The sequence below is a fragment of the Fistularia commersonii genome, chromosome 23 (genome assembly GCF_037954325.1).
Source record: "Fistularia commersonii isolate RoL2024-O1a breed Wild chromosome 23, RoL_Fcom_v1.0, whole genome shotgun sequence".
Taxonomy (NCBI): domain Eukaryota; kingdom Metazoa; phylum Chordata; class Actinopteri; order Syngnathiformes; family Fistulariidae; genus Fistularia; species Fistularia commersonii.
The window spans coordinates 542,501-561,200 of NC_141306.1; the positions used below are offsets into that span (position 1 = coordinate 542,501).

General features: G+C 54.8%; 4 protein-coding genes across 5 annotated transcripts in view; all 4 read right to left on the reverse strand.

Moving 5' to 3' along the window:
- The window catches only part of LOC147220587 (cholesterol 7-desaturase nvd), a 5,160-nt gene extending 4,080 nt beyond the window's left edge, over window positions 1-1,080 (reverse strand). Inside the window, exon 1 of the mRNA XM_086170097.1 lies at window positions 687-1,080. Within this exon, the coding sequence (XP_086026223.1) occupies window positions 687-1,080 (394 nt within the window). The remainder of the gene's footprint in view (window positions 1-686) is intronic.
- Window positions 1,081-1,838: 758 nt separating this feature from the next.
- LOC147220588 (bile salt-activated lipase-like) lies at window positions 1,839-4,907 on the reverse strand. Its single transcript, XM_086170098.1, has 11 exons — window positions 4,818-4,907; window positions 4,318-4,465; window positions 4,118-4,237; window positions 3,847-4,044; window positions 3,628-3,758; window positions 3,432-3,539; window positions 3,083-3,197; window positions 2,822-3,005; window positions 2,543-2,746; window positions 2,096-2,305; window positions 1,839-2,010 (listed from the first exon to the last, which is right to left on the reverse strand). Exons 1-11 carry the CDS (start codon window positions 4,878-4,880, stop codon window positions 1,839-1,841), a joined length of 1,653 nt encoding a protein of 550 aa, XP_086026224.1. The 5' UTR covers window positions 4,881-4,907.
- A 551-nt stretch (window positions 4,908-5,458) lies between these two features.
- Window positions 5,459-9,466, reverse strand: LOC147220589 (bile salt-activated lipase-like). Of its 2 annotated transcripts, XM_086170366.1 has the most exons (12): window positions 9,377-9,466; window positions 9,114-9,261; window positions 8,794-8,913; window positions 8,526-8,723; window positions 8,136-8,266; window positions 7,949-8,056; window positions 7,763-7,877; window positions 7,098-7,284; window positions 6,813-7,016; window positions 6,246-6,455; window positions 5,895-6,100; window positions 5,459-5,616 (listed from the first exon to the last, which is right to left on the reverse strand). In XM_086170366.1, exons 1-11 carry the CDS (start codon window positions 9,434-9,436, stop codon window positions 5,917-5,919), a joined length of 1,665 nt encoding a protein of 554 aa, XP_086026492.1. In that variant the 5' UTR covers window positions 9,437-9,466; the 3' UTR covers window positions 5,459-5,616; window positions 5,895-5,916. The 2 variants fall into 2 exon arrangements, with proteins under 2 accessions (XP_086026492.1, XP_086026491.1); XM_086170365.1 differs by lacking the exon at window positions 5,459-5,616 and having other exon boundaries at window positions 5,851-6,100; window positions 9,377-9,464.
- A 1,643-nt stretch (window positions 9,467-11,109) lies between these two features.
- gtf3c5 (general transcription factor IIIC, polypeptide 5) lies at window positions 11,110-17,260 on the reverse strand. The gene is made up of 11 exons (XM_086170363.1): window positions 17,008-17,260; window positions 16,611-16,809; window positions 16,324-16,522; window positions 16,059-16,245; window positions 14,695-14,799; window positions 13,813-13,927; window positions 13,613-13,693; window positions 13,170-13,258; window positions 12,867-12,949; window positions 12,643-12,785; window positions 11,110-11,354 (listed from the first exon to the last, which is right to left on the reverse strand). The coding sequence occupies exons 1-11, from the start codon at window positions 17,221-17,223 to the stop codon at window positions 11,200-11,202; spliced, it is 1,572 nt and encodes a 523-aa protein (XP_086026489.1). The 5' UTR covers window positions 17,224-17,260; the 3' UTR covers window positions 11,110-11,199.
- Between the last annotated feature and the right edge of the window lie 1,440 nt (window positions 17,261-18,700).

An 18,700-nucleotide genomic window follows, 5' to 3' on the forward strand; every position in this document is an offset into this window, starting at 1 on the left:
GGTCAGAGCAGGACAGAAGCTGCTGAGCTTCTTCAACCGTGTGTGAAGAACTGTCAGCACCGACGGTTGGATGATTGACAGCCGGCGCACTTGGGTTAAGCCCCGCCCCCTGGCCCCAGGGTCACTCTGATAGGCTCCGCCCCCTCCCTTGTGACATTGAACAAGACGCCACTTACAGATTAGATAAACTGTCCCGTCGTCCCGCACGTGATGTCACTTCCTGTTTCCGGGAACCTTCTCTCTCCACAGGAAGTGAGAGCATCACCTGAGGACCACCTGGAAGGGCCAAAGGGTCATGTGACCTGTAACCATGGTGACCGGCGGCGGTCAGGGCCCGTAAACAGAAACTATTGTGTGTCAATCAAACCGCCATCACCATGGTAACCCAAGAAAAACCTGTTTGTATCAGCTGAACACACACACACACACACACACACACACACACACACACACACACACACACACACACACACACACTTCAGATGAACCGCGCACCTTGTCTTGATGTGATAATAATAATAATAATGATTCAAATCACAGATATTGATCGATGACGTCACAGTCCACTACATTTCCGGTGTCACCGAGGTTTCCTGTGAACGGATGTCCTTCTTTCCGGTTCCGGCGGGGGTCCACGGGGGAATCGAAGGCGCGTGTCCGTGTCACGGCGATGCGGAGTCACTCACCCACGGCGGACACGTCCTTGACGTCCCCGGTGCGCAGCGTGCGGGAGTCCAGCAGTCGGTACCATCCGTTGGGGTAAACCGGCGGCAGCGCGCCGACCTTCCGCCGCCGGCGCACGTCGTTGGCCGTGCGCGTACGAGCGCGTCCGCCGCCCGCCGTCGCCGCCGCGTAGCCCACGTCCGCGGGCGCGCACAGCCGCTCCATTGGACGCATGAACATCGCGCACGCCCGGCCGACGAGCAGCAGCGCCAGCACGGCCAGGAGCCACCGGGACCCGGTGGCTACCGAAGACCCGGACGGGAGCCACCGGGACCCGGGGGCCACCGGGGGCCCCGACAGCAGCAGCACCGCGCAGGCGCACAACGCCGCCGTTGCGCACCACTTGCGACCGTCCATCGTCCGCCTGTGTGTGTGTGTGTGTGTGTGTGTGTGTGTATGGGCAGACGCGGCTTTTGATTCTCTCAGCAACCGGAAGGTGTCACGCCCACTCCACGCGGGAGGCCTGGAGAACCCACGCAATCACCGGAGGAGACACGCCCACTCAAACGCTACGACACGGAGCCTCGCCCACTCTGTGTCCACCCACTCACTCAAGCCATTCTCTGTCGAGAGTGGGTTCCTCAGGGTTCCTCAGGGTTCCTCAGGGTTCCTCCCTCAGGTTCTCCCTGGACGTGGAACCTTCTCACAAGATGGCCGCTCCTTAGCAGCTGTGAACCCCAGCTTAGCGTCACGTTAGCATTTAGCTTTAGCACCGAGCCCGGCCCCACCGAGGGCGTGGAAGGGACTCCTTCGGGTTTGGTTGCCATGGCGTCGCATTCCAGGCCTTTAGCAGACACTTTTATAAAAATTGCAATCCAATAACTGAAGATCCAAAGTTCAGAGGTCACTGCTCTGCCAGATAACCATCTCAAAACCACATACATACATTCATTTCTTCCTTTTTTGGGGGTGCTAAGTGCGATTAGCGGGGTAGTGCTTGATGAAGAGGTGTGTTTTCAGCCAATTCTGTCCTGCAGCGCCCCCTGGTGGCGACAGGAGGCCGTACACAGGAAGACCGGCCTCTTTTGACGACGAGTTTCAAAGATCTGAGACAAGAAGGTTTGAGGAGCAGCCAACTTTTATTCCAAACCGGTTCCTCGCCGTGGCCTCCCGGGTTAGCGCCGCAGGCCCGGGAGCGTCTCCGTCCACAGCCGGACGAAGTCCTCCCTCATGTCCCGCCCGACGGAGGTCCGGTTCATCCCGCCGCTGATCTCCAGGTACCGTCGCCCGGTTCGGGTGAACTCGGGCCAGGTGGCGGGAACCGGAAGCTCCCCGGTGTTGGGGTCTCTGAGGTGGCGAGGAAGAGCACATCACCTGGCGTTCAAGGACACCCGGGACAGAAGAACCCGGCCGGCCCGCGGGCGGGTGATACCCGGTTCTGGCGAAGTTGGTCCAGTAGGCGATCATGTAGCCCGAGAGGTCCCTCTGACGGTCCCCGTAGGCCGACGGCGTGGAGAAGGGTTTGCCGAACACGTACTGCAGGTCGTCGGCGTGGTCGGCCCCCACCCAGTCGTGATAGGGCCGGCCGGGGCCCGCCATCAGGCTGGGCTCCGACAGAAGGTACGAGAAGGTGCGGCCGGACCTGGAGGCGGGGAGAAGATCGACGGCGTGAACCGTTAGCGGGAAGCTAATGTTCTCCCGTCGTGAGCATCGGGAACAATTCCGGACGCACAGCTTCTGAGAGGTTCTGCTCACGATCTGAGAACCAAAGTCGGAGGAGATGAGGACCGAACCGACCTCCTGACCGAAGTTTGGGCGACCAAAACGGCCACCGATGCAGGCGGAGGCTCTTTATGTCAACGTTAAGGAGGTGCCTCACGTGGCTCGAGCGGCGTGGAGGTAGATGGCGGTCTGGGCGGGAACCAGGAAGATGTGGTCAGTCCCGATGTCCACCAACGTTCGCTTGATGGCCTCCTGGCTCGGCGCCGACCCCCAGCCGGACGAGTACTTGGCGAACGCCACCTTAAAACCGTCTGGCCCCGCCCACCTGGTGTAGGCGGCGAGGAGCCTCTTCAGGTCTTCTCTGAGATGGAAAGAAGGCACGCTTAGAGAGAACCTTCCCCTGGGCGGTGGTGGACCTACACCAGGATGGACCTACACCTGGATGTCCCGCCCCTTACGGAAGGAGGGGACGTCCATGGACGTGAAAAGGTGGCCGTCCATGTCGTTGACCCCGGCCAGGTAGTCCATCTCGGCGGCGTTGTGGAACAGGTTGACGGGCTCGTCCGGGATGAAGTCGCCGTCGACGACCGGTGTGAGTGACAAGTGTGTCACCGCGGGAGCTGAGAAGGTCGGTGGAGAAGGAGGTGAAGACATCTGCGCAGAGTTGTTCTCACATTGACAGGAAGGAGACGCTCACAGTCGGGGTCGCCGGAGGTGACGCGAGGCGCCGCCATGACCAGGGCCGTGGCGTTCACCGATCGCAGACAGTCCACCATCTTCTCGTCCGCGGGACAGCCGACTTTCTCCGCGACCTGGAAGCACGGAGAGGAACCGAGGAACGTCAAACTCTATTTGGCACCTGCTCGTGACGGCGCAAGAAAATGACACGGATTAGCATGTAGGCAACCGTAAGGGTACAGCTGGGTGTGCTCGGGCTCGCTCACTAAGCTAAGCTAGCTCAGCTAAGCTACCCACTAAGCTAAGCTACCCTTATATCGTCCAATCCCAGGTGTTGCCTTCCATGAGTACGTGGGCGCAGAACTTACGTGAAGAGCGATTCTACGTGGGTTCCTGCTGAAGGCCCAGGGGCAGAGGGCCACACCGCTCTGGGAGATGGCCCTCCGGACCAGACCCCTATTGTGGGGCGACAGGGTCTGGAAGGACAGGATCAGGGATCAGGACTACCTCAGAATCTACTCCCGTTTCTAAGTGCGCTCAAGATCACTGATATCCAATATTGACCTGGAAGCTGACGCTGGCGCCCCCTGCGGACTCCCCGAAGACGGTGATGTTGTCGGAGTCTCCTCCGAAGGCCCTGATGTTCCTGTGGACCCAGGCGATGGCGGCGTGCTGGTCCCAAAGCCCGTAGTTCCCTGGCCAGGTCAGCATCCGGACGGTATCAGGTCAATCGACGGGGTCACACGGAGAGAAAAGCTTTCGGACATTTGAATTTGGACTGACCGGGTAGGTCTGAGTTCCCGGTGCTGAGGAACCCCAGGACTCCGACTCGATACCCCACAGACACCACGATCACGTTGCCCCTGTCGGCCACCTCCTGACCGCTGTACAGGTAGTTGTTGAGAAAGTTGGCCCCCATGGAGCCTCCGACCATGAAGGCTCCTCCGTAGAACCAAACCATGACCGGGAGGTTGGAGGACACTGAGGGTTGGAGAAACCATGAGAGTCAGACATTCAAGGTTACCGTGACGTCATGGCGGCACGGGAACTCTACCCTGGCGGCCGTGGGGGACCCAGATGTTGAGGTAGAGGCAGTCCTCGGCGCCGAAGGCTGACGTCTGCAGCAAGGACATCTGCAGGCATCGCCTGGCGTACTTCCTGGCCTTCAGCACACCTGAGAGTCACATCATCCAGCTGATGGATGTCATGGGACCACGACAAGAATCTAGAGTGGCGTATGGAGTCTGAACGCACCTTCCCAGCCTGGGTGAGGTCTGGGCTTCTCAAAGGTTCCTGGTTTGGCGGCGAAGGGGATCCCCTTGAAGACCTCCACGGAGCGGGACAGGCTGAGGATCACGTTCCTTCCCTGAACGCGACCCCCTTCTGTCTGCACCACCCCGAGCTGGAGGTGGAACACAAGAGTCAGCCTGGAAACAAAGAACCTTCTGCAAACCGTCTGGAACTGCAGTAACTTCTGCTCTGCAGGAACGTTTCCCAGCGAGCTAGGTTTGGTAGTTTACTTATTAAAAAAAGGCCACGTCTAAGGACAACAGGTTCTGTCTACAGAGTGGAACGTCCCCATATGAGGAACAGTTACATAAGCACGTCAAGGAGGTTCAGAAAAAAACAAGGTCTGATTTTGAAGATCCGGCAGAAGGGGTTTCAGGAAGTTCTCTCAAGATGCCCAGCCGGCTTCGGGACAGGGACTTCCCTTTCCGAGCCCTGGACCACCGACAAGCAAAGAGTGGACTCACCGAGGCCGCTGAGGCGGCGCCTGCCGTCACAACCACCACCAACAAGATCCTCAGCGTCTCCATGGCTGCCGGGAATGAAGCCGTCGACGCCGCAGCTGCTTATAAAGCCCGGCGTCCCACCACAACCTGCCCCCCACCTGCCCCCCACCTGCCCCCCGGCTTATACAACCGCTGCAGGGTCCATTCCTGATCCCAGATGGGATCTGATGGGAACCAGCCATGTGACGGCAGGAGTAGGGGTACGAGGCGGCACCAGAGCTCTACCATCTTTCTTGAGTAGCTCCAGCTCCATTAGAAGAAAGGGATATTATCTCATGCGCTTCTGTGGTCCATCTGAAAGTCTACGGTTGATCACGAGACCACGGCAGCATTCGGGTGTCAGGAAGTGGGAAATCCAAGGCAGGAGGAGGATGTGGCCGGCAGGTGGACGGGTTCCCGGGTCCAGAGAAGAACCCGAGGTTGTGGAGGAACAAAGTGGAGGAAGCTGCTTCTGGCTTATGAATGGTGTGGAATTCACTTGTTTGGGTTTCATGTCCGAACCAGCAACAGGACACGCCGGTGCCGGAGCGAGCAAACACCAGAAGCCTTGAGGCGACATCCGAGCATATCCAGAACATCAGAATCATTCCTTTTTAGATCGTTTGTGCTGCTAAAGCTAAAGCTTAAGCTAAAGCTAAAGCTAATCCACTCCAGAGCTTCTGACTTCTATTCTTTAATTCACTGCTCTTTCACAACCATGGGTATCTTTGGTGTCTTCTACCAGAAGAGGTGTCAACTTCAACGTCTTCATGCGAGGGCACTGCAGAGCAGATGATTGCAAATTGATCAAGTTTAGTCCTAGTGATTCACATGTGTGTCGATTTAGCGTTAGCTCAGTTGCTAATGGCACGAACAGGAAGAGGCTTGAAATGCTTCCTCATCTGTTTCCCCTTGTTTTTCAAAATAAAGTGAGCAGAAACATCTTGTCACATTGAGGACCATCAGCACCTTCCCAGCCATGTACCACTTCAAGACATTCAAGGAGGTCTTTATTTGGGGGTGGGAGGTTTATTTATTTTTTCAGGACTCATAAATTACTTTACTAAATGTTGGTCCGGCGTCAGTCAGAGTAGACCAGGGGGAAGCTGGGTAGGACACTGGTCCAGAAGTGCACGTATCGCATCCTCAGCTTCTGCCTGACGTAGTTCTTGTCCATCTTGGAGTGGATCTCTAGGTACTGGTGTCCAGTGGGGTAAAACTTGGGCCAGTTCGCTGGGACCTTCAGGTCCCCCTTGTTGGGGTCTCTGCAAGGGGAGAGGGTGGAGAGTTTAGCACCGACCCTGCGAGACTTGGGGTGAACTTCAGGAGGCATCTCTTGCTAAGTACAGTATCTCATTCCTTGCAATCGTTCAGGCATGTTCTTGGGTTCCTCAGAAACCTGCACATTACCCTGTTTTGGCGAAGTTAGTCCAGTAGGCGATCATGTAGCCTGAGAGGTCGCGGTAGCGTGGCCAGTAGCCCAGCGGCGTGGTGAAGGGCTTCCCGAACACGTACTGCAGGTCGTCGGCGTGGTCGGCCCCCATCCAGCTGGGGTAGGGCCTGCCGATGCCCGCCATCCGGTTGGGCTCGGACATGACGTAGGAGTAAGTCCTGCCGGTTCTGAAATTGGTGGAGAACCTGAAATCAGTTCCCACAAAGACCTGCGACCGCTCCGGTCGCCTGGACGGGTCCAACCACTGTTGGACGATTTTGAGTCTTCAACTGGCCCACTGTTTCTGGACTGTTGGGAAGAAGAACCTGGAGAGGAGCCAGGCAGGAGAACAGACCACACAGAGGGAACCCTGGAGGAGGAAGCTTCTTGCTGTACTGACCCCTGACCCTAGGTGTCGCCCTTGGTAGCGTTTTGTACTTTTACACTTCATGTTTCCACCGGAAGATGTGCTCTGGTGCACCGCCAGGGGGAGCTCTGGTGGTCCAGCTACCATGGTGAGAGGAAAGGTGGTGAATCTCACTCACGTGGCGTTGGTGGCATGGAGGTAGAGGGCTGCCTGCGTGGGAACCAAGAAGATGTAGTCGGTCCCGATCTCCACCACCGTTTTCTTGACCGTCTCCTGGCTGGGGTTCTGGCCCCAGGTGGAGGTGTAGGTGGAGAAGCCCTGGTCCAAAGCCTCCTTGCCGTGGCCTCTGGTGTAGGAACCCAGGAGCCTCCGCACGTCGTCGCTGGGACGAGGAGAACAAGTTACGTGAAAGAGGTGAGCTCACCGTGAGCAGATGTTCCCCGCCCGGTCGGACGGAACTCACGTGGAGGTCTCCAGCAGCGGGGAGTTGATGGACGGAACGTCCAAACCCGTGAAGATGTGGCCGTCCATGTTGTTGACTCCGGCGATGTAGTCCACCGCCGCCGCGTTGTGGAACAAGTTCTGCGGCTCGTCGGGCAGGAAGTCCCCGTCCACCACCGCCGACAGGACCAGGTTGGACACCAGGGGGTCTGGAGAACCATCAGAACCACACCGTCACCGAGCCTCCTTCAGAAGCTAACCTTCACCGAATCTGCTAGGTGGGACAAACTGAAGACAAAGCAGCCAATCACAGCTGACGATGGGGTAGGGGGCGGGGCTTCATGGGCTGGTCAGCTGTTCAGTCACCCCCTCATTCACACCTACGGAGTCTTTAGTGAACCAATGACGGTTTTTGGACTGAAGAAGGAGAACATGGAAAGAACCCAAGCGGAGGAACATGGAGAGAACCTGGGAAGGACAATTGAAGAGAAGCGAAGCAGGAGAACCTGGGGAGAACTTGGGGAAGGAGAACCTGGGGAGATCCCAGAAGAGCACGAAGAGATCCCAGGCAGGAAAACATGGAGAGAACCCAGAAGGAGAACCCAATTGGTGACCTTCTAGTGTTAAGCCCTCGTCACCGGTGTGGTTGCCACGGGAACCGTGGTCATCTGAGCAGGTTGGACTCACGGTCGGGCGAGCTGGTGAAGTCCAGGCTGCCGGCCAGCGTCAGCTGCACGGGGTCGGTCATCTTCAGGCAGGGGACCAGACGCTCGTCGGTGGGGCAGTTGACCTTCTTGGCGATCTGGACAGAAGGTCGGGGTCAACCGCCGAAGGACGCTTAGAAGTTCCCCTGACGGGGAGCAGGTCACCCACCTCCTCGGCGACCTTGCGAGGGTTCTTGATGACCCCCCAGGGGCAGAGGGCCACGCCGCTCTGGGAGATGGCTCTCCGGATCAGGCCTACGTTGTGAGGGGTGAGGGTCTGTGGAGACATGGACCTCGATGAGACACGGAGCCGGGGCGACGTTGGACCACAAGAAGGTTGAAGAGGAGGTCCTCGCCTGGAAGCTGACACTGGCGCCCCCTGCAGACTCCCCGAAGATGGTGATGTTGTCGGGGTCTCCTCCGAAGGAGCGGATGTTCCTGTGGACCCAGGCGATGGCGGCGTGTTGGTCCCACAGCCCGTAGTTCCCTGGTGGACAACAAATATGGATCCTGAGGGAACCCCATTTTGGAGATCTATGTGTCCTTGCAGGAACCGGGCTCTACAGAAAGACCCGGAGGAGATCCCTGCTTGGGAGGTTGGAAGTTCTCGCAGAAACCCCTTGTTCAAAGTTCTCCATCGTTCCTGGTCCTCTTACCGCCTCCTGGTGGACTGGAGGTGCAGTGCCAACACTTTCATTGTGTGTGTGTGTGTGTGTGTGTGTGTGTGTGTGTCCAAAGCCTCCTACCAGGCAAGCTGGAGTCTCCAGTGCTCAGGAAGCCCAGAGAACCCACGCGGTAGCCCAGCGTCACCACGATAACGTCCCCCCGGTCTGCGATCTCCTGGCCGTCGTACAAGTAGTTGTCCAAGAAGTTGGCGCCCATGGAGCCCCCGGCCAGGAAGCCCCCCCCGTAGATCCACACCATGACGGGCAGACCGGTGGACACTGGGGAGCAGAAGGTCTGAAGATCACCACCACGCCGCCTTTTGACGGTCCTCCTCACCTCCACGCTTACCTGAGCGTCCGTGAGGAACCCAGATGTTCAGGTAGAGACAGTCCTCGCTGCCCCTGGTGTCCGTCATCAGGACGTTGACCTGCAGGCACCTCTTCCTGTACTCGGTGGCCTTCAGAACACCTGGCGGGGAGAAGAAACACCATCTGTCTCCATGGGAACAGCGAGGAGACGCCGAGCCATCTAACCCCAATCACCCGCTGGTTTCCATGGATACGACCCACCGGGCTCACACAAGAGCACTCTACCCACTCGCCAGAAGACGCCATCGGACGGGCCAATGAGAAGGTCGGGTTGCCGGCCGTGGGCGGAGCCAAACTCACCGTCCCAGCCGGGGTGACGCTTCGGCTTCTCCAGACGCCCCGGGATGTCGGCGAAGGGGATCCCCTTGAAGACGTCCATGTGGCGCCGGAAGCCCAGGCGGATGTTCTCACCTTCCACCATACCGCTTTCGGTGTACACCACCCCCAGCTGCACACACACACACACACACACACACACACACTTACTGGAGTGCTGGTCCAGCAAAGTCCCCCCAGGTCCGAAGTTCTCAAAGACCCGGACGGAGTCCCGGACCTGGACCTACCGAGGTGGCGGAGGTGGACTCCAGGAGCAGGAGCAGCACGGCAGCAGCCAACATCGCCATGGCCACGGACCAATGAGAAGGAGGCGCCCGGCGGCGGGCTTTTAAAGAGGGTTCCCTCCCCCGCCATCACCTGAGCCCAGAACCCACTTCCTGCCCCCCCCACGTTACATAAAGGATCATATTAAACCCCGCCCCCTCTTCAGTCCGGCTTAAATAAACCCGGATTAAAACAGCAGAACCCTCCAATCAGGATCGTCCACCTCCTGCAGGTCCTGAAGCAGAACCCCGAACCCCCAAAACCTCCGAGGGCCGCCTCGAACCCCGGGTTCTTCCCGCGCCGTTTGTTGTTTTTCTTGGGTTCCCGGTAATAGTGTGTGTGTGTGTGTGTGTGTGTGTGTGTGTGTGTGAGGGGGGGGGTTTGCACAGCTGTTCCACCGCCGCACACTCACACCTTTATCTTCAAGATTTTGCTTTAAAAGGGAGGCTCACAAGTGTTTGATGACCTGGCTGGATTTCAAGCTGCTTCAGATAAAGATAGAATTATCTGTGGAAATAAAAACATTATTGATCCGCTAATAAAATCTGCTTCTCCAGTTTCTTGTATTAATTCTAAAATGGAATAAGAATCAGTGGGAAATTAGTTTTTAAACTACTTTTGCAATCCATTTTCATTTTTAATTCATTTTTATTTCAAAATGCACTTTTATTTATGTATTCATCTATTTTCATTTTTTTAGTTTTATTTTTCTTTTAAATGCATTTTATTTTTTAAAATGTGTTTTAATTTATATTTTTAAATGCATGTTTATTTTCTAATGAAATGTATTTTTATCTAATTTTAATGAATTTTTATTTAATTAAAATGCATTATTTAAATAAATACATTTTCAATTATTGATGTAGTTTTACTTTTTGAATGTATTTTCATGTATTTTTAAATGCATATTTATTTTATTTATTTTTTATCCATTTTTGTTGATTTTTTTGAATGTATATTTATTTTATTATGTTTTTTTTAAAGTACTCCCAATTAGAAGAACTCCATTCCAAATTACTTAAAGAAACATCAATGGGATTTTGGGTTTTTGGTAACACACAAATTTTCAAATGATTGAATTTCTTAAAGAAAAAGTTTAAAATTTCAAGTTTAAAAGTCTCTCATTTAAAAAATAAAAATTAATTGAATATTTAGAGACTTTCTAAAAGCCTTTATAAACCTGTCATCACCTCGAGTGCTTTTATTTCCTCCTGTTAAGAATTTTTACGCGCATAAAATAATCAAATTTGACCCACATTTTTATCCAAATTACTTATTTTTTTTATTTTTAATCGGGGAATTATTTGCCTTCCAGGAAACCTGGGCTGTATTTACAGCAGCCGTGACCTGCATACGGGGATCGGAAGGTGCCGGAACGATAAGATATGGCAGCTGAGAAGGGGTAACTGTCGTTCACACACTCACACACACACACACACACACACACACACACACACACCCACTGCTGTCACTGACACACCCACCCCCATCACACACACACCTCCACCTGTGGTCCAATCATCTCAGCAGGTCTCAGGAGGCGAGGGATCCAGGAGGAGGGGGGTCACCGGGGGGGTCGGGGGGTGCAAATCCGGTCCGATCCGGTCCGATCCGATCCGGCGTCTCCACCTCGCCACCTCCGATCCCACCACTCTTTCCCGGAGAAGGTGCACAGACGAACTACCAGGGGGCGCTGTTTCCATCCGCCTCGTTTATTGAACGCGACGGCGTTTATGACACGGTAACCAAGGCGTTATTTTAAACAAAAACAAAAAAGAAGTTCCCGTCACATGTAATCCAGCATCTCCGTCTCCATCTCGTTCTCGCTCCCCTCCGACGGCTGGAAGTCGTCCTCCTCGTCCTCGTCCTCGTCCTCGTCCTCGGAGCTCATTCTGAAGTTCAGGCTGGAGCGTCGGCGTCTCTTCTGGATGGCCGGCGCCGCTGGGGGTCACATGACTCTAATTAGACTTTCGCTCCTCATCTAAGACGCCGTCCTGCAGCCGCCGCAACACATATTATTTACAAATAGCATCATTTCCAGGATATAAGCTGCTACATCCCATCATGTCCATTATTATGCCTGTTGTTGTTGTTGTTCTCCTTGCTGTCTACTTATTTGTGGACGTCTTGCTATCTTCTGTCCTTTAACTGTCTCTCCATTCATATTTAAAATATTAAAAATATTTAAAAACGGATGCTCGGATGGACTTTTCTTCGTCTTATTTATGATTCATCTTTTTCACCAGCCGTGTTACAGACGCTGTTTAGGAAAAAGCATGTTTCTGTGTAAACATCTCATGCAGACGAATGCGGCCTATAGATGCACACGTGGATATATTTAGTTATTTTTAAACGTTGCAGCTTACACTCAGGTGCGCTCAGTAGTCTGGAAATGACGGTATATATATATTTCTGTATTCACGGTAGATGCTGGGCTTCTGGACGCCCCGAATCACCGACAAATCGACCCACAAACACTTTTCCATCAGATTTTGAACGTGCGCTTTCCCCGTAGTGGCGTCGTAGCATAGCGGCAGCGGTGAATGCTAACCCGACCTGCTGACATGGTTCCTCCTTGTGTAATATTGTTCTTTTCAGTAAGCTAGCCCTCAGTATGGCGCCCAAAAAGACTAAAAGTGCCGGTGCTCGCGGTGTTAAGAAGACGTTAAGAATTCCAGAGGATCTGAAGAAGGAAGTAACAGCTAAAGGTGAGAGCGGCGTTGGCGTTACAGATGTTACCGATGCGGCTAAGCAAACCATCTGTACCATCCTGGAGAACAAAGATGAGCTAAAGACGGCTAAAGGGGCGGCTACGTTAGCGAAGCGAAGGTCTGAGAAGAAGTCTGAGAAGAAGTCTGAATGAAAAGGCAGCTTCCTGGAGATAGCATTAGCGTCGCCGTTAGCGAGGGGCTTTACTTTGGCTGCTTCAGCAAAGGAAACGCAGAGTACGAGTGCTAGCAAGAAGAGAAAACAGTGATTCAGAAAGCAATCAAACACAGAAGCAACTGATCAAGATGAGAAGCGAAGAAGCCTCTGGGACGAGAGGTGAAACATCTCCAAGAAGAAGTTGGAGTCCAGCGGTCACGGCAAGAAGATTCCCACAACTCCTGGAGCAACGATTAAGGAGGCCACGGCCGGGTTGGCGACGTCTGGATTCGGGAACGAGTCAAAGAACCGACGCCATTGGTCGTCCCGGGTTCTACTCGTGGTGTGTAGAAGGTGGTCTTACGTGGTCTCTGGGCCCTGACGACCTTCTTGATCATCCCCGAGATGATGTCCCTCAGCTTGTCGGTGGTGCCGAGCACACACCAGCCGTCACGCTCGTCACACGACTGCTCGGCTCCGCTGTTCTTCTGGATCTCCTGCTGGATGCTGGAGGAGGACCGGCGCACACGGTCACAAAGCGAGGTCTACAGCTTCAGGGGAGGAGAAGGTACGGAGATCCGCGAGCACCTTTCCACGTCCAGGTCACACAGCTGGTAGAACATCTGGCGGTGAGGAGGTAGCATGCCTTCCCTGAAGATGTAGCTCGAGTCCTGTGGTGGCAAACAGAAGCTGTGAGGACCACGACGGGTCGGTCTTTACATCACTGGAGCTCCGCCGAGAAGAGAGGAGGGCCGGTGGAGCCGGAGCGCCCCCTGCTGGACAAACCAGCCCGAGCGAGAACATCGGAGATCAGCAAACCCGAGACTTTATCCGGACACACAAACACACGTTTCACAATGAGGTCTTGCTAGGACACCGACATCTTCTCACCTTCAGCTGGTAGGTGATGGGAGCCGGATCTCGACTGCCGCTCGGACCCTCCTGACCCGGAAGCTCCATCACGCTGGCCGGAGCCGGGCCTGGGAAAGAAAACATGGTGGAGATGTTTCTCCAGAACACGGAGCAGATCCGAGGTCACGGAGGAAGTCCGTGGAGCTTTGTGTTCAGATGGTGGTCCTGGAGGAGGTTCCTGTGGAGGGAACCTGGCCACCAGCTGCCGCCGTTCTCTCGACCTGATCCGACCTCCTCCGGCCTGTCAACAACCCGCCTGCTTTGGCGGCGGGCGTGAATTCGGCCAATCGGGTGGCGCCGAACGGAAGGCCTCGCCGTGGCGGCGGAGACGGAACCCCCCGTCCGCCTCCAGGAGGCCCCCGAGCCGGGGGAGGAGCCCGCGGGAGTAAAATCCATGGTTTTGTCAATGGAGTTCTGCTCACCTGGTTTGTTGACGGTGATGGGCAGGCTGTAGTTCAGGGCGCTCCTCTTGGCCTTCACCGGCATGTCGCACGACGAGTATCCTGCGGCGGCGGCGGCGGACGAGAAACAGATAAGCGTCTCAGTTGGTCCTCATACGAGGACATCTCACGCGGAGGCCGTGGACCCTCCTGAGATCCATCGGATCCGACGGGTTCTTTACCCTCTTTGGTGCTGCAGCGAATCCTGAAGTCCAGCATCTGGTACTGCTTGGACAGCGGGGTCTTGCGGGGGTCGTGGCCCAGACGCACCCACAGGCTCCTCCACGGACCCGTCACCTGCAAGGACCTCCGCTCAGTATGGACTTCTGGGTGTGAGGAGACCTTCTGGACCTGACGGCTACTCCGACATCCATCCCGGTACAACCTTCTTCTTCTCCTCTGGGCTGCTCCCTTCAGAGGTCACAGCCAATCATCTGCCTCCTCCGAGCGGCATCCAATCATCTGCCTCCATCTAGCCCTCTTCTCTACCACCAGCTGACCTCCTGTCCTCCTCCCCTCCACCCGTAATCCTCCTCTCTGGTCGTCCTCCAGACCTCCTCCACCTCGGCGTTCTTCTACCCAGATCTTCTCCATCCCTCCTCTGTCCACGTCCAAACCATCTCAGTGCGACTTGATCTCCAGAACATCTACCATGTGGCGTCCCTCTGATGGACTCCATCCTCCACCTCCTCCTGGTCTTCAAGCAACCCTGTGACTCTTAAGATCAGGCACTGTGGGGGTTTCCTCAGAGTAATCTGATTACTCCGAGGCTCCTGGTCAGGGAAAGTATTCCTTTGACCGAGACATCTAGTTCCCCAAAAACCAGAGGCCTTCTTCACCCTGAGGTCTTCCTGCACCTGAGCTCCACCACTGAGGTCCATCACTTTGGACTCCTTCCACTTCCCGCTCTTGAGTCCATCAAACCAAAAGATCTGAGAATGGAGTCAGGAGTGTGTCGTGGTAGAAACACCACCGCTTAGTGTGTGTGTGTGTGTGTGTGTGTGTGTGTGTGTGTGTGTGTGTGTGTGTGTGTGTGTGTGTGTGTGTGTGTGTGTCCACCTCACCATGTAGTAGGCGAAGACGGGCAGCAGCAGCTTCAGTTTATCGGGGTGGATGTTGATGTTGGCCTTGACTGCGTTCCTGGACCAGATGGGCCGGCTCTCAAACATCTACACGGGGGTTTGGTTGGAGATAAGATAAGGGATGAGGGCAGGTGGAGGCCCGGGGGGAGGTGATGGATGATGGAGGAGGAGGTGCTGGAGGTCACCACACCACAACAGAAACAAACAGAAAGAGAGCAGGGCGTGGCTGTGACCACCAGGGAGCGCTAGAGCTGCAGCTGTTATTGAGATGTCCGTCAAACGGTCTCATGAAGATACATCTCATCCAGACGTCTGCGGGGCCTCCAGCAGAACCTCCTGCATGGGTTTGGACTGCGGGAGGAACCAGGAGAACCTGAAGAACCCCAGAACATGGAGAGTCCACGCAAGGTGGCCCCTCTGGTAGGAATCCAACCAGGGACCTTCTGGCTCTGAGGAGGACGTGCCAAAGACTGCAGCATTATTAACATTATTATTATCATTATTAGTGTTGTTGTATTTGTTATTAATATTATTATTAGTGTTATTATTGTTTATTATTTTCAGTTAGCATTACTACTTGTGTTATAGTATTATTATTAGTGTTGTTATTCTTGCTGTTATCGTTACTATTAGTGCTATTATTACTGTTATTGCCATTGATGTTATTACTATTATCATTATTGTTTTTGTTGTTGTTGTTATTAGTAGTAGCAGCGGTATGGTTATAATAGTGATATCATGATGTTATCATCATTATTATATTGTATAATATATCATATTTAATATAATATAATGTGATTATATTATATTCATTATTATTAAGACCTGAAAATACTTGATAGCGTTAACTTTGACACTTTATATTTTGTTATTTTTCTTATTCTCCCTCCTTCCTACTATTATCCATTAATGTTATGTTTTGCTTGAAACTCTGGCACAACAATTTCCTTCGGGATAAATAAAGTTGTTCTTATCTTATCTTATCTTATTATTATTGTTATTGACATTACTATTGTTGTTGTTGTTGTTGTTGTTGTTGTTATAGTAGTAGTAGTATTGACATTATTAATAGTATTATGATTATTGTTATATTGCTATTATTATTGTTACTACTATTATCATAATCATTATTATAGTGTGGTGTTTTTGGCGCCCCCTGGTGGCAGTAGGAAGTAAAACACACAAAGCAGCCTTCTTTGTGTGTTTACCATGATCCTTATGGAATTAGCTTTCTCCGCTAAGCTAAGCTAAGGCGACGCTAACCGGGATGTTCCACTTGCGAGCGCGAGGACTTGGAGGTGACCTCCCTGACCCCGGACGGCGGCCATCTTGGTCGGAGGACCTACCGTTCTCATCTTCTCCTCGGCCCTCTTGTCGCTGTCCTTCACGCAGACCCTCCTCCAGTTGGCCTTGGCCGCCTCCAGGGCCTCGTCGGGCACGGCGGGGTCGGCGAAGCTGACGAAGATGGCGTTGTTGGGGCGGCGGGCGCGGTTCAGACCGATGAACTTCTTCCTGCTGTCGCCCTGCATCAGGCTGGGAGGAGGAGGACGCTTTGAAAACCGACCGGAGAGGAAACGGCGGCGGAGCCGAGAGCGCGACGCCTTCACCCACTTCTGGTGGATGTCCGGTCGGTAGAAGTAGTCGACGGGGGTGTCGAGGCGGGAGAAGATGGCGGGCGGGAGGAAGAAGGGCATGGGCTGCTCGAAGAACTCCTGGGTCTGGGTTTTGCGGAGGATGATCTTGTCGTACAGCGACGTGTCGCCGCCGCCGCCGTCAGAGTGAACCGCCAGGCACTGGAAGTCGGCCATTCCTGCGGGCGGTGAAGGCGTCGCCGTTAAAGTTAGTCACATGACCTCGCCCGATGTCTCCACGTGGCGTGCGAATGACGGACGTCCCACCCTGGAACTTGTAGGTGGTCCCGATGACCCCCAGGACGTCCATGTGGAACTCCACGTGCTCGGGGTCGGCCTTGCGGCGGCGCCGCCTCACCCTCAGCAGGAGGTTGCTGGAGGAGAAGCGGTTCCCGCACAACGAGTGGCAGAACGGGTCCTCGGGCCGGAACCGAAGCTCCAGGCGCCGGTTCGGGTGGGCGAAGGTCTGTGGGGGGGGGGTGACATGACCTTTGACCTCTCTGAACAGCCATGATCCAACACTATGCTAACGCTAACAGCAATAAATAAGTGTCACATTTGAATGAAAACGTGAAGCCACGCTGCACGTTCAAAGTAGCAGGAAGTGACGTCACCGCATACCAAAGACAAAACAAAGTCTCGGTGACGTCACTGACGGCCTCACCTTGGTCAGCGTCTTCTCGCCGCCGAGCGTCTCCAGCATCTTGGCCACGCAGGACACGACGGCCGGATATTCCACGCACACCAGCCGGTGGTCCCGCAGCTGCACGGCGGCCGAGCTACCGGGCGCGTCCGCCGCCGCACCGGAAGCCACCGTCAGCTCCTTCAGGGTGAAGTCGAGCATCGGCGTCTTGGCGTCCGCGTCCCCCGCGTCGGCCATCCCCGCGCCGCGTCCCGCACGCTCACGAGTCCGGCCGGAAACGACAGGCGCCTTCTCTTTAGTTCCGCATGGACCGGAAACAAGTTTCCGTTCAGCGAAGCGACGGACGCCTTGTCGTTGTTGCCACGTGTTCTGGTGATCGAATTTGATCCATTGAAAATAAATAGAAGTCATTTAAAAGTAATAGATCGATAACGGCGATCAGCCCGGGTGGGTGTAATACCGCTTACGGCCGCTAGATGGCGACAAACCCCCAGAGATAGTTGGTGACCTGATCAGCTCCTGTTTATTCATTCATGTTCCTTCATTCGTCGGTTTATTTACTCGTGAAGAACCAGTGCACCTGATACTTGGGTGGTTTCATCCCCCAGATTGAGGACACTGTGGAACCTCAACGTGAAAAGCGATCCATCGATGGATCGACCGCCAGCTGCGATGTGCAGGTGTGCTGCTCGCGAACGTTCTGGAGAGATGAAGCTTCGAGTGAAGCGACAGAAGGTTGAAGGTCGACTCGATTGCAGCCGTGCTTCCCGCTTCTGTCAGGCGGCGCCGCCATTTTCCCGGAAGCCCCAACCAGAGAAGAAGACTGGGAGCGGCGAGGTGACGGTTTGAGTTGAGACGCGTCTCCCAAGCGTCCGCCTCTGGGAACCGAGGCGTTTTCAACCGTCGGCGTCGGGGCGTCCAGGAGCCGCCATGTTTGCTTTGCTTCCGGTTTGTCTTCTCCGAGGCCCCACCAACTCCCGCTGGCTCAAATCTCATTTTCTAATTACAATTCATTTAAACAATGTTTAAAGCGCTGAAACGGTGCGTTCAGGTGCAGTGGGAAACTCCCACCTTCATGGGAACAGGGGAACCCAGAGAGCGTCGTGGAGTCCCGGGTCAATCAGTTGAGCGCTGTGGCGAAGCTTTGGACGATTTCTTTTTCTGTCTGTTCCCTCCCCGTGCCCCCGGGGGTTGGAGGTGTGTGTGTGTGTGTGTGTGTGTGTGGGGGGGCAGTTATTTACCCCCCCACCCCGAGGGCCTTCGGCTCCGCCCTGCAGGCCTGTTCCAGCCGTTACGGCGTGACGCGGCCATGATAAGGTTATCAGGCGTGGCGAGCCGGCGGCCCGGCGGTGGAAGAGTCTGCTGCAACCAGATTTCACCCCGACGCCTTCTGCCCTTCTGCCCCCCCAAACCCCCCCTCCGCTCTTCCGGGCCTCTGCGGTGGGCAATCTGGATGTGCACGCCATATTAGGGCGTGTGATGTCAGAAACAGGCCCCGCCCACAGACCTGCAGCCGCTTTGGTTGTTTCTTCATATATGGTTAAATCCAGTGTGCAGAAGGCCCCCCCCCCCCCCCCCCCCCCGCCAGCGTCGCCATGGAAACCTCACATTAATCACTCGGAGGAACGGACCTCCATCACGACCACCTCTCTGGTCCCAGAAGGACATCGGTCCATGTTCTCATGGACACCAGGAACCTTCTGGCTCCGCCTCG